Genomic DNA, 13,980 nt, shown 5'->3' with positions numbered 1-13,980 from the left:
CAGAATTCACCTGAGGGGGCATATAATGTGATATTTTTTTAGATCAGGTTGTAACGGACGCGGCGATACCTAATATGTCTATCATTTTTATTTTGTTAAGTTTTACACAGTAATATCATTTTTTAACAGAAATAAAATCTTGTTTTTGTGTTGCCATTTTCTGAGAGCCCTATTTTATTTAATTTTTTTGGTGATTGTCTTAGGTAGAGGCTCATTTTTTGTGGTATGAGATGACTGTTTGATTTGTATCATTTTGGGGTACATAAGACTTGGTATTACACTTTTTGTGAGGCAAGGTGACCAGAAAATAGCTTTTTTGACGCTGTTTAATTTTATTTTATTACAGTATTCATCTGACGGGGTGGATCATGTGATATTTTTATAGAGCCGGTCGATACAGACGCGGCGATACCTGATAAAATTTACTTTATTTTGGGGAAAATACGCTTTTTTTCTTTTTACTTGAAAAGTTTAGATTTTTTGTAAAACGTTATTTGTTTTTACTTCTTTTTAAAAAAATAAAAATTGTCCTACTCTGGGACTTCAACTTTTGGGTATCTGATCCCCTTTACAATGCATTACAATACTTCTGTATTCTAATGCATTGGATCACTGTAATACACTTACAGCTTCCTGCCTGTGAGATCCAGGGGGCTGGATCTCACAGGCTCTTACGGAAGGCAGCCACGATGCCTAAGGAAAGCATTGGGCTGCCTTCCCTGCCATCGGGTCCCCATCACAGCAGCGCAGGGACCCGATGGACACCACGCACGATACCGCGGTCAGCTCGGGAGTGCAAGAGTTAATTCGCCAGCATCAGTGTTTTCACCTAAGCCGGCGCATACAGCAGCGGTCCAGATATCAGTGACTGCCAGACCCCTGCAGCTGATCGGGCCTGATCACAGCACTAGTATCCTACGGGTTAAAAGCAGAGTATTATAGAAAGAGGTATTCTCAGCTATTATACCAAATTGCAGAACAGATTACTAAGCCAAAAGCTCACCACAGCCTGAGTGATATTACAATATTCTGAAGAATTTAAAGGCAACCTGTCATCGTGAAAATGCAATGTTCAAATGCAAAGCTACAAGCACCATGAGCAGGAGGAGCTGAGCAGATTGATATATAGTTTTATGGGAAAAGATTCAGTATAACTTGTATTTTATTCATTTAAACTACTGCTCATTCTGGACTTTGAAGTCAGGGAGGCGGCCCTATGAATGATTGGCAGCCTTCCTTTATGACTGTGCATACACATAGCTGTCAATCGCAGATATTTAAATGAATGAAATACAAGTTTTACTGAATATTTTTCCATAAAACTATTCAATCTGATCAGCTCCTACTGCTCTAAAACATGCTGCCTGCAGCTCAGACATCATTGTCAATGTGACACGTTCCCTTTAATAACTACGTTTTGACAACTGACATCTCAACTCTGAAGGCCAACAATGGTCAATATGACCATGGCACCTACTAGTGTAAAAAAAGGAAGGCAGACTACCTTCATCACCCTATTTATAACACCCAAAGCATACAATGCATTTTTGAATGAAAGTGCAAATAAGCAGAAAAAGAATCTTGTTAGGAAAAAAAAATAGATGTGTAGATAAAAAGTCCATAAAAGCGAAATTTATTAAATAAATTTAATAAATAATCAAAAAAATGACAGAATTGATATTTTATTCAGCCTTAAAATTGTTGCATTTAAATCACTTTAAAATAGTAACATGAAAAAATCTAACTTTTTAAAGTTTTTAGTTGCTGTCGGAACGTGGTGAAGTGAAAATAAAAGAAACCTTTACACCATAATTGGCTATGTGCTTAATGGGTTAATGTGAGAAAAGTCAGTTTCAGAGCTAGGGCCTTGTGAACACTAAGATACATGGGCTTTGGCAGGCACAATACATTCTTTAGGCTACTTTCACACTAGCGTTTTTGTTGGATGCGGCAGGGCTCAGCAAAAACACTTCCGTTACTGATAATACAACCATCTGCGTCCTTTATGAACAATCCGGTTGTATTATCTTTAACATAACCAAGACGGATCCGTCATGAACTGCATTGACAGTCAATGGATCCGTTTTCTATTGTGTCACATTGTGTCAGAGAAAACGGATTCGTCCCCATTGACTTGCATTGTGGGTCATGATGGATCTGTTTTGCTCTGCATCCCAGGACGGAAAGCAAACTGCGGCATGCTGCGGTTTGCTCTCCGGTATGAGAACGGAACGTAATGCATTTTTGAGCATGCCGTTCTGTTCAGTTCAGTTTTGTCCCCATTGACAATGAATGGGGACAAAACGGAAGCGTTTTTTTCCAGTATTGAGACCCTATGACGGATCTCAATACCGGAAAATAGAAACGCTAGTGTGAAAGTAGCCTTAGTTGCTCAGTTATAATGCTGAGATTGTCAAAATAAATGCCATAGGGGCATGGAGAGCTTATGAGCTCCAGGAGCCCTCATGAACAGCGTTTTAAACAAAAATATACCGTAAATATTCTAATTAGGTGCACTGTTCACCAAATATTTCCTTTATTTTAATGTTTTACCTTTTATATTTTTCACTGCAGCCTTATCATTCTGCTTCATCTGAAATAAAGAAAACATATACAAAATGGATGGATGGATGGATGGACAGAGATGGCTCATACCATTTATGGTACACATAAGGAAAAAAAGATGACACCACCTTACACTGATAAGCTGTAACATTAAAACCACCTATCTAATAATGTCTAGATACTCCTGTGTCCTCAAACAGCAATGACCCATCAAGGTATGGGCTCCACAAGACCTCTTTAGGAGCTCTGTGGCATCTAGCAGCAAGGTGTTAGCAGCAGATCCTTTAAGTCCTTAAAGGGGTTGTGCCAGCAGCAGTCGGCTATCTCCAAGCGTTCCTTAGAGAATAAATGGAGCAGCAGGGCGCATGCTCGGGCTGTTGTTCAATAAGAATGGGGGAACAGGACCCCCATTCTTGGGATTAGCGGGGTTCCCAACGTTTGGACCCCTGCGATCAGCTAGTTAACCCCTATTTTGTGCTTAGGGAATAACTTAGACTTGGCAAACTCATTTAAGTCCTATAAATTGAGAGTTGGTGCCTCCGTAGGTCGGAATTGCTTTTTTAGAACACTCCACACATGATCAGATTGAGATCTAGGAAATTTTTGGGTCAAATCATTACCTTGAATGCTGTGTTATGCTTTTCAAACCATTTGTGAACAATTTGTGCGGTCTGACTGAATGCCTTTTCCTGCTAAAAAGTCACTGGGGGATTACCATAGTGCATCAAGGGGCCTCAGTCACCCATGAGCAGGTCACTGTTTTTGCAGCTTCCAAAACATCAACATCAAGAACTGACTGTTCACTTGCTGCCTAATATATCCCTCTTATGACAGGTGATATTGTCACATGACAATCAATTATGTTATTCCCTTCAGTGGTTTTAATATTATGGCTGATCTGTGTATAATGTATTCTGTTCTGTCTACTCTTCAGTATAGTAAACTTCAGTAACAATCATCAGCGTCTTACCGTGCTGTCTTCAGTAGGGGCAAAGCTTATGTCCAACACTTTTGGTCTTTGCTTATTATTTTTCTTCAAAATGACTGCATTATCTGCACAAGAAGAAAGCGAACCTAATAAATTGTGAGGTATGAAAAAAAATGTTTGAGAGCATTAAAGGGGTTGCTGGGTTTAATAAAGCTGCTTTAAAATACCCTACTGCAGAACTCTGAATTAATAGAGCGGAGTACCTGATACCTCCACATCAGTTTGACAGAGCACAAAGCAGCCAAAAAAAGGATTATTTTTCGATGGAGAACCCAGCACACCCGAACATTACATGGATTTTAGTGGGCAACATGTAATGTTTCATTTGCCTTTGGTGGGATTAGAATTAACCCTTCCTGATTTTCAATTTTTTTACTTCCTGCCTTCCCAAGGCCATAATTTTTGTATTTTTCCATTCACAAGTATGGGAGCTTGATTTTTTGCAGAACAATTAGTATTTTCTAATGTCACCATTTAATATTGCATAATTTGTACTGAGAAGTTGGAAAAAAAATTCAATTGGGTGGAATTGGAAAAAACATGCAATTCCACCACAGTTTTATGGGTTTTGTTTTTACGACGTTCCCTATACGGTAAAACTGACATACTACCTTCATTCTCTACTTCAGTACGATTACAGCAATACCATGTTTTTATAGTTTTTCTTGTGTTTTAATACTTAACAAAACAAAAAATTTTGGAAACAATGTATTTTTTCTTTGCATCATCATATTCTGACCCCCATACTTTTTTTTTATATTTACATGTATGAAGCTGCATGAGGGTTCATTTATGTGGGGGGAATCTGTAGTTGTTAGTGATCAATTGATCACTTTTATTTCAAATATTTTTTCCATATAGATTTTTTTCTATAACTGCGTTCACCATGCAAGTATTATTTCTTAATACTTTGTCCATTGTGGGACATATATCATTAAAAAAATATATATATTTTAACTTTTTTTTTTTTTTTACTTTGCCTAGGGGACATTCAGATGCAGTCGTCAGATTGCCTGTTTCATAGACTTAAATAAATTACCATTGCATCCTATGTGAGATTCATAGGAACATAACTGTGGCAGGCCTCTGAGCATTCAGAGGGTCCAAGGCTGCTACAGCAGCTGAACAGCTCCGCCATTTTCAGTGAAAGCCCTCTCAGATGCTGTGAGCACAATTGATCACAGTATCTGAGGGATTAAATGTCCATGATCAGCGTTATCGCCAATCACAGACATTGCATTTGGGTGTCTGCTATGTAAGATGGCAGGCACCAAGCATCTATGATGCCCGCTCAGCTTCTGAGTGGGCACCATGTTTAAAGACCCAACCTCCACCATACATGAAAAGCGGAGGTCGGGAAGGGGTTAAAGACCCGACACCCACCGTATATATCTACAGTGAGTGTCGGTAAAGTGTTAAATAGGTTCCGCTTAGATTATATTCGACCTCTGGTGATCCCGCTTGTGGCACAACCTCTAATTATCCTATTTTCAAGGGATCCTTCTAACAAAAGGTATTGTGCAAAATGGACAATTATATGATTGTAAAATTCAGTAAGGAAGTTTTGCCTAAAGCTATATAATTCAGATTTACTCTTCAAAATACTCCAGAATTCTGGTACAATTTGCCACTAAAAATGGTGCACATGCCTTGCAACACATTTATTAAAGTGCACCAAAATTTATAACTAAACTTTATCAAAATGTACTGCAAATGTGATTAATTTTACTAATGTACTTTAATTTTTGTTCTTCTCATAGTGAAATAGGCACCTGAAATTCAGTTTAAGTTTACACAGCCTTACTTTTAGAAAGTATTAGTAACTATGGATCAGTGTGTATTCAATGAGCCAAAGACATTTTAGATTGTTCGGTTTCAAATTTTCCACGTCAGACATACCTGGAGGAGGCTCAAAAGTTTCTTGCACAAAGTTGGATGGAAAAGCTCCAACCAAATCTCCCTTCTTGCCCAGCCACCAACCATCTTCAATCTGAAAATATCCAGAAGAAACTGCATAATGCTTATCTCAAGGGTGATTTACAGTTCAATACGTGAGCACCATAGAAGCTAGAGTTAGGCCTCTTTCACACGGGCGTCATGTTTTTTGCCCGGATAAGAGGCGGGTGCGTTGCGGGAAAATGCGCGATTTTTCTGCGCGAGTGCAAAACATTGTCATGCGTTTTGCACTTGCGTGAGAAAAATCGCGCATGTTTGGTACCCAGACCCGAACTTCTTCACAGAAGTTCGGGCTTGGGATTGATGTTCTGAAGATTGTATTATTTTCCCTTATAACATGGTTATAAGGGAAAATAATAGCATTCTGACTACAGAATGCTTTGTATAATAGTGCTGGAAGGGTTAAAAATAATAAAAAAGTTAACTCACCTTCTCCTCTTGTTCGCGCAGATGCCACTCTGTTCTTTAGCTGTGGACTGAATGACCTGAGGTGACGTCAGATCACATGCTCCAATCACATGCTCCAATCACATGGTCCATCACCATGGTGATGGAGCATGTGATCTGACGTCATCAAAGGTCCTTTAGCCCACAGATAAAGAACAGACCGGCATCTGCGCTAACAAGAGGAGAAGGTGAGTTAACTTTTTTATTATTTTTAACCCCTCCAGCACTATTATACAAAGCATTCTGTATTCAGAATGCTATTATTTTCCCTTATAACCATGTTATAAGGGAAAATAATACAGTGAATAGACTGTCACCTAGAACCCATGCGTGAAAATCGCACCGCATCCGCACTTGCTTGCGGATGCATGCGATTTTCACGCAACCCCATTCATTTCTATAGGGCCTGCGTTACGTGAAAAACGCACAAAGAGGAGCATGCTGCGATTTTCACGCAACGCACAAGTGATGCGTGAAAATCACCGCTCGTGTGCACAGTCTCATAGAAATGAATGGGTCAGGATTCAGTGCGGGTGCAATGCGTTCACCGCACGCATCGCACCCGCACGGAAAACTCGCCCGTGTGAAAGGGGCCTTAGTATTACAAGTGCGCATCCATCATTCATGGATATTGAAAGAAAACAATGAACACACATTTCAGCATTAGGATTTGTATGCAGTATGCAGTCATCAGTCTGAGGCAAATGAATGACCCTAAACTATTGTTATTGCCTATTTAAAGAACCACTCCGATGGTTATTTTCAGACATGCATTTTAAATAGACATTAAACCTTCTTTACTAATAAAGTTATATTTTTAGATGCTTAGTTATACAGAAATTTACATCTTCATTTTTATTTACTGCATCATGTGACTTAGGACTAACCATTCTGTCCTTATACTTATGTCTTCCAGTTTCTGCCCTTCCTGTGCAGATAGAAACTACAAGCAGATACTGAACGAAGATCGTCATCTGCTGTAGTTCCACCCTCTCTTCATTCCTCCCACTCCAGCCCCCACCCCCTCCTCTATCCCAACACAGAATGCTTAAAATGACTAAGCTGTAAGGTCATATGACCAAATCAAGTCACATACTATAGTCATATATACAATAAATCATAATTATGCAGGATGAGATGTGCAGCAATCAGAGTTGCTAAAAGATGCATATACCATATGTGATAATTATGCAGGATAATATTTACAGAAAGCAGAGTTATTATGCAGGATGAGATGTATAGCAATCAGGCAGTGGCGGATTACAATAGGGACGTTCGGGTCAGCAGCCCCGGGCCCAGCACCGCTGGGGGCCCAACACTGACCCGAACGCCCACATACTGCAACAGGGCATGGGAGCGCATAGCTCCCTGTCCCGTCGCCGATCACTGCCATAGGCTTCAGGCCTTGTAGGCCTGAGGCCTATGCGGTAGTGAAATCCCGGCGCAGGCGTGCGTGATGACGTCATCGCGAGCCTGTGCCGGGATGCAGCACTGTGATGCGCCTGACTCATCCCTCCTTCCTCTGCGAGCAAGCGCCTGAGACATAGGTGAGTATTTATCTTTTCATTTTTTGTTCATTTTTTATTTTTTTATTTTATGTGCCTACTTGGGGGGGGGGGACATATTAGGGAAGATAAATTGAGTACATGGGGGGGGGGAATGTGGGGGCTGTATGGGGCCAAATTATTATGGGAGGGAATACTATGTGGGGGCAAATTACTAGATGGGGCAGTGTGGGGGCAAATTGCTATGTGGGGGCAGTTTGGGGGGAAATTATTATGAGAGGGAATACTATGTGGGGGCAAATTACTATGTGGGGGAAAATTATTATGAGAGGGACTACTATGTGGGGGCAAATTACTAGATGGGGCAGTGTGGGGGCAAATTGCTATGTGGGGGCAGTAGGGGGGCAAATTATTATGTGAGGGACTACTATGTGGGGGCAAATTTCTATATGGGGGCAGTGTGGGGGAAACTATTGTGTGGGGGAAATTGCTATGTGGGGACAAATTACTATATGGGGCAGTGTGGTGGCAAATTACTATATGGGGGCAGTGTGGGGGAAACTATTGTGTGGGGGCAGTGTGGGGGAAATTGCCATGTGGGGACAGTGTGGGGTAATTTCTATGTGGGGACAGTGTGGGGAAATTTCTATGTGGGGACAGTGTGGGGTAATTTCTATATGGGGACAGTGTGGGGTAATTGCTATGTGGGAAAAATGCTATGTGGGGGCAAATTACTATGTGGGGGAAAACTATTGTGTGGGGGCAGTGTGGGGAAATTGCTATGTGGGGGCAGTGTGGGGGCAAATTACTATGTGGGGTCAGTGTGGTGGAAATTACTATGTGGGGGCAGTGTGGGGCAAATTACTGTGTGGGGCAAACTACTATATGGGGCAGTTTAGGGGAAATTACTGTGTGGGGGCAAATTACTATGGGGGATTAACTATGTGGGGGCAGTGTGGTGGAAATTACTATATGGGGGTGTTGCTATTGGGGAGGCACTGTAGGGGCAATTCTATTATTTCTGGGGACACTATACAGGGATTATTACCTGGAGCACAATAGAGGGTGTTATTATTACTGGGGGCACTCTAGGGGACATTATAGCTGCTGTGGACACTATAGGAACATTTGGGGTAATTTATCAAACTGGTGTAATGCAGAACTGGCTTAGTTGCCCATAGCAGCCAATCAGATTCCACCTTTCATATTTGACAGCTCTTTTGGAAATCCAGTTCTACTTTACACCAGTTTGATAAATTACCCCAATGATATCTATCAGGGTCACTATTTTTTCAGCAGTATAGTTCCTGGGGCATTGGGGAGCACAACGGGCACAGCATTGGGGGGGGGGGGGGGTGGCAGGATGACACTGTGGGGACACCAGGATGAGGAGGTTGATGGAGAAATTTAGAAATCTAACGTGTCTGTGTTACAAACTGTAGAGACGAGATGCGGCTGAAAGAATTTGCCATGGTGGTCTGGGTCAAATGGAGGAGAAGAGGAAAGAGATGGTCTACATGACAGGAGATGTCACTGGATGTAAGATGTATGTGGTGCTGTATTCTCCTCCATGTCTTTTTTATTACAATGATATGTATTTTAAATTTGGCGACCATATTTTTCAGTTTAGGACCCAATTTGGGGTAGTTTTTTTTAGTCTGAAGATGTCATATGGCCTAAGAAGAGACTGTGGCGCCTATGAAGCACCGCAGCCTCTTCATACAAAAAAAAAAACTAAACTAAAATGGAGGGGGGGGGGCCCAAGTTGGGTAGACAGCCCCGGGCCTATCATGCACTTAATCCGCCCCTGCAATCAGGGTTACTAAAATATGCATATACCTGTATGAAGAAAAGAGAGATAGCTGTTAGAGCCATGCAGTGGCGTAGCTATAGGGGTCGCAGCGGTCGCACTTGCGACCGGGCCCCTAAGTCAGGGGGGCCCACAGGGAGTAAAGCCCTGACTCATGGAGTGCTCTGACGGGGCCCGGCATGAAGTACAGTATAATATGAGCGGGGGGAAGGGGTGGTTGGCGCAGAGGCAAAGGGGGGGGGGGGGGGCGCACACTCACACAGACACCCGGCAGTTCTTGTCACTGCCAGCCGGGCTGTATCCAGAGTGAAGCAGGACTCCAGCGCTCCCCCTGATGGCCACACATCGCGCTGCTGGCTGTGGGAGGAGCGCTGAAAGACAGGGAATGAGTGTGGGAGCACATCATCAAGGACTCAGGTAAGCATGTGTTTTTTGTTTTTGTTTTTTCCCCCCTAAAGCTGCAGACTGGGGGAGGGGGGAAGGAAGGCACTGATGATGATGCCCCCTGTGCAGTGTGTGGTTCCCTCCCTAGTACTGATGATGATGATGGTGCCCCCTGTGCAGTGTGTGACTCCCTTTCTGGCACTGATGATGGTGGGCATCTCTAATCTGGCATAACTACTGTGAGGGGCACATATCTGGGCATAACTACTGTGAGGGGGCACATATCTGGCTACAACTACTGTGAGGGGGCACATATCTGGCTACAACTACTGTGAGGGGGCACATATCTGGGCATCGCTACTATAAAGGGACACATATCTGGTATAACTACTGTGAAGGGCACATATCTGGCTACAACTACTGTGAGGGGGCACATATCTGGCTACAACTACTGTGAGGGGGCACATATCTGGCTACAACTACTGTGAGGGGGCACATATCTGGGCATCGCTACTATGAAGGGACACATATCTGGTATAACTACTGTGAGGGGCACATATCTGGCTACAACTACTGTGAGGGGGCACATATCTGGCTACAACTACTGTGAGGGGGCACATATCTGGCTACAACTACTGTGAGGGGGCACATATCTGGGCATCGCTACTATAAAGGGACACATATCTGGTATAACTACTGTGAAGGGCACATATCTGGGCATAACTACTGTGAGGGGGCACAGCACATATCTGGGCATAACTACTGTGAGGGGGCACATATCTGGGCATAACTACTGTGAGGGGGCACATATCTGGGCATAACTACTGTGAGGGGGCACACATCTGGGCATAACTACTGTGAGGGGGCACATCTGGGCATAACTACTGTGAGGGGGCACATATCTGGGCATAACTACTGTGAGGGGGCACATATATGGGCATAACTACTGTGAGGGGCACATATCTGGGCATAACTACTATGAGGGGCACATATCTGGGCATAACTACTGTGAGGGGCACATATCTGGGCATTGCTACTATGAAGGGACACATATCTGGGCATAACTACTGTGAGGGGCACATATCTGGGCATAACTACTATGAGGGGCACATATCTGGGCATAACTACTGTGAGGGGGCACATATCTGGGCATAACTACTGTGAGGGGACTCAAAAGTGGGCATAACTACTGTGACAGGAACAAAGGTGGGCATAACTGCTGTGAGGGGCCACAAGAAGGACATATCTTTTGTGAAGGGGCCACAAGATGGGCATTAGTACTGAGTGGTCACAATGTGGGCATTAGTACTATGTAGCAGCATTTAGGGGAAATGTCCTAGATTACCCTGCTATACATTGGCATGGCTCAGTCTTACAGGACCAGCACAGCGCCCCCTGCTGGTGATTTCACTGGGGCAGTCACCATCCCTTCCTATGTGATTATTCTTTTTTTTCTCTATCACCGCAGGGACCTTGTTTTGGATCCAGTGGACATCACGCCGACGCCAGTGACACCCTGGATGAGGTAGGACCAAATTTTATTAGGACTGGGTGAGTGTAGCCTTGCATTGGGCTTAGTTTAAAAAAATTGCAGCCTCTTTGTAAAAATTGGGGGGGGGGGGGGGGGGTTCAAGTTTTGCACTGGGGCCCATAACAGTCTAGTTACGCCCCTGGAGCCATGCCATGTTTAACTGCCTGGCACCTGTCGAACAACGACACTTTGTGGACGAAAAACGTGCCACCGCACACAAACATAGGTTACACTTAGCAGATAAATGAAACAACTAGCAAATACATATATCTATGTTAGATATTCTATACGCCCCTTTATATTAGGAAATTAAACATAATAATTTAATCAAATAAAAATGAGAATACAGACTGTCAGGGGTGGAAAGAACATGATGGAGGAAACATCCACCCACATTTACGCTCTCCTCCTGAGGAAAGCAGTATTCTGGGACTTGTAGGCAAGACTGCAGCAACATGGGAAAGAAAATTGAAAGAGCAGCCGCCATTTATAATGACTATAGTAAAGTGAAAAGGCAGATAAAGATGGCGGACCAGCACAGGAAAACCTGAAAGGAGACTTGTAGACGAGATGAAGCAACAGAACTGTTTTGACATACTTTAGGTTTTGAGAAGAAAAAAAGACTATGGGAGTGTTTCTTTAAGCCTAAGAGTTTCTTGCTCTATCTATATGTATACACGTATGTGACAAATCTGGCCATACACATTAAAGGACATTATAACCTGCCAATTTTGGTGGACCATATAAAAATCTAATATGTATGGGAGATTTTTGACTTTGCCCTGAGGGCAGATGATGAGTGAAGGAAGAGTCGGGTATGTCAGAATTCAATATAACTGATTCTTTCTTAATGCAAGAGATAATACCCCTCTGCGAGCAAATTATTCTACTTCACCAGTTAAAAAAACATGCATGCTCCACCAAGTTAAGGTACATGTTTATAGTGGTGTCAGGAGTAACAGCTACTGTGTGTGGCCTGTTCTGGCCAGAAGATCTACTCATTCTAACCAACTGTATAGCAGAGGGCCATACGTACAGTCAGACATCTTACATATTGGCCAATATCTAATGCAAAATAACCTATTTAATGTATATACTGTATACTATAACATGATAATGTCTATGTACGACGATGAGCGCAAATGAAGGGAAAATAAATGAGTGGAAATGACCCAATAAGGCCCATTCATTTCTCCTTTTGAAAAAGCTGACATCCTACCAAGACATAAAAAGTTTGTGAAAAGTAGCAAAGCCTACCCATTATGTGTGTGGGAATTTGTAAGATCTTCCTTAACAAATTATTATTTGCGTTTGACATTTCAAATATCTCAAAGTCTATCATTTCCTGAATTTTGTGGTGAGTACATTTTAGATATCTGTTTGTAATGATCTCAGTCATCTGTCTGTCATCGGTTTGCCTGATACTGATACATTGCTTGTGGCATAGTCAGGAAGTTCATATACATATCTTTCATATTTTCCATGCTGCACACCTTTACAGATTGATATTGTGATTTTGTACAAGTTTCCTCTGTAATTTGTGTAAACAGCAAAGCCTGAGCACTTTATCCCTAAAATCTAAATGCAGCAGCATGAAATGAAATAAAAGACATTTTCATGATGTCACCTCCTCTAGAACTTCCAGAACTTCTCCACATATGAGCTCCAATTCATCTGGCTTACTGGGGCTGTATGAGTACTCTGCCCGACACCAACGCTGTTTCTTCTTCTGAGGACAAACTAAATAATAAAGATGATTACTGTTAAATGGCAGAATGATATTACATATATATGTTACCAGGGAATGACAGCTATCTGTGTGTACACACTTAGGCCTTTTGCACACGACCGCGGGTCCGCGATACACGGGAAACCGGCCGTGTGCATTCCGCATCACAGATTTGGACCTATTCACTTGAATGGGTTTGCAAATCGGGAGATGTGGTGCGGAACGGAACCACAGAACAGAAGCACTACGGAGTGTTTTCGTGGGGTTCTTCCGTGCTTCCGTGCCGCAAAAAGAGAGAACTTGTCCTATCTTTTTGGGAAATAGACGGATCGCGGACCCCATTCAAGTGAATAGGATCGCAATCCGCATGCGGCTGGCCCATGTTCAGTGCCCGTGCATTGCGGACCGTACATAATAAACTCATCATATAGTACATGACCAGCCCTGTGCCTCACATACATCTAGAGACCCCACCCCCCAATTTACTCTTCCTTTTGCTCTGCTAGATTCTTCCCAGGGAGGTTGGGGGAGATAAGCTGTGACATCGCCTATTGAGAAAGGTGGATCCTTTGCTATCTATACAGAAGTGTTACTTGTCATTGTAATCCTGAATGTAATTATAATGAGCTGACTCAGTGATGTAACTTGAACTGACTGGGCCCCACATTAAAAAAATGTATGCACTCCCTCCCCAGCAACCCACTCCTGCCATGCTACCCTCACTGCAGCTAGTCAAGATAGTTCTCTCAGTCCAGGCCAGATAGCCGCTACATCCATTTCCTACACGTATATACTGTATGTCATGTCACTGTATATACTGTCACTGTATGTAATGTCATTGCATTGTTAAGGGGGACCAGACAATAAAATCTTTCAGTCCTCCCAGGGGGCCTCTTGTGAGTTTGGGCAGAGTGGCAGCCATTTCCCTCGTTTTCACTATAGCTACTCCCTGAGCTGACTATTGAAATGTGATCTGTACAGAACAGAAGTTTGTTTATCAGGCTTAGTGGCCTGCAACATTTTAGGATCTTTAAAAAATATAGCTAGCAACATAGAAAATTCAAA

General features: G+C 42.7%; 1 protein-coding gene across 1 annotated transcript in view; it reads right to left on the bottom strand.

Annotated features, from left to right (window-relative positions):
• The window catches only part of SH3D21 (SH3 domain containing 21), a 99,324-nt gene that overhangs the window by 59,809 nt on the left and 25,535 nt on the right, over positions 1-13,980 (bottom strand). Inside the window, exons 4-7 of the mRNA XM_044287701.1 lie at positions 12,814-12,926; positions 5,453-5,543; positions 3,536-3,618; positions 2,554-2,593 (exon numbers count right to left, since the gene is read on the bottom strand). Coding sequence (XP_044143636.1) covers positions 2,554-2,593; positions 3,536-3,618; positions 5,453-5,543; positions 12,814-12,926 — 327 coding nt within the window. The remainder of the gene's footprint in view (positions 1-2,553; positions 2,594-3,535; positions 3,619-5,452; positions 5,544-12,813; positions 12,927-13,980) is intronic.

Source organism: Bufo gargarizans, chromosome 3 (genome assembly GCF_014858855.1).
Source record: "Bufo gargarizans isolate SCDJY-AF-19 chromosome 3, ASM1485885v1, whole genome shotgun sequence".
Taxonomy (NCBI): domain Eukaryota; kingdom Metazoa; phylum Chordata; class Amphibia; order Anura; family Bufonidae; genus Bufo; species Bufo gargarizans.
The sequence above is the reverse complement of the archived record's forward strand: the minus strand, read 5'-3'. Positions and strand labels throughout refer to the sequence as shown.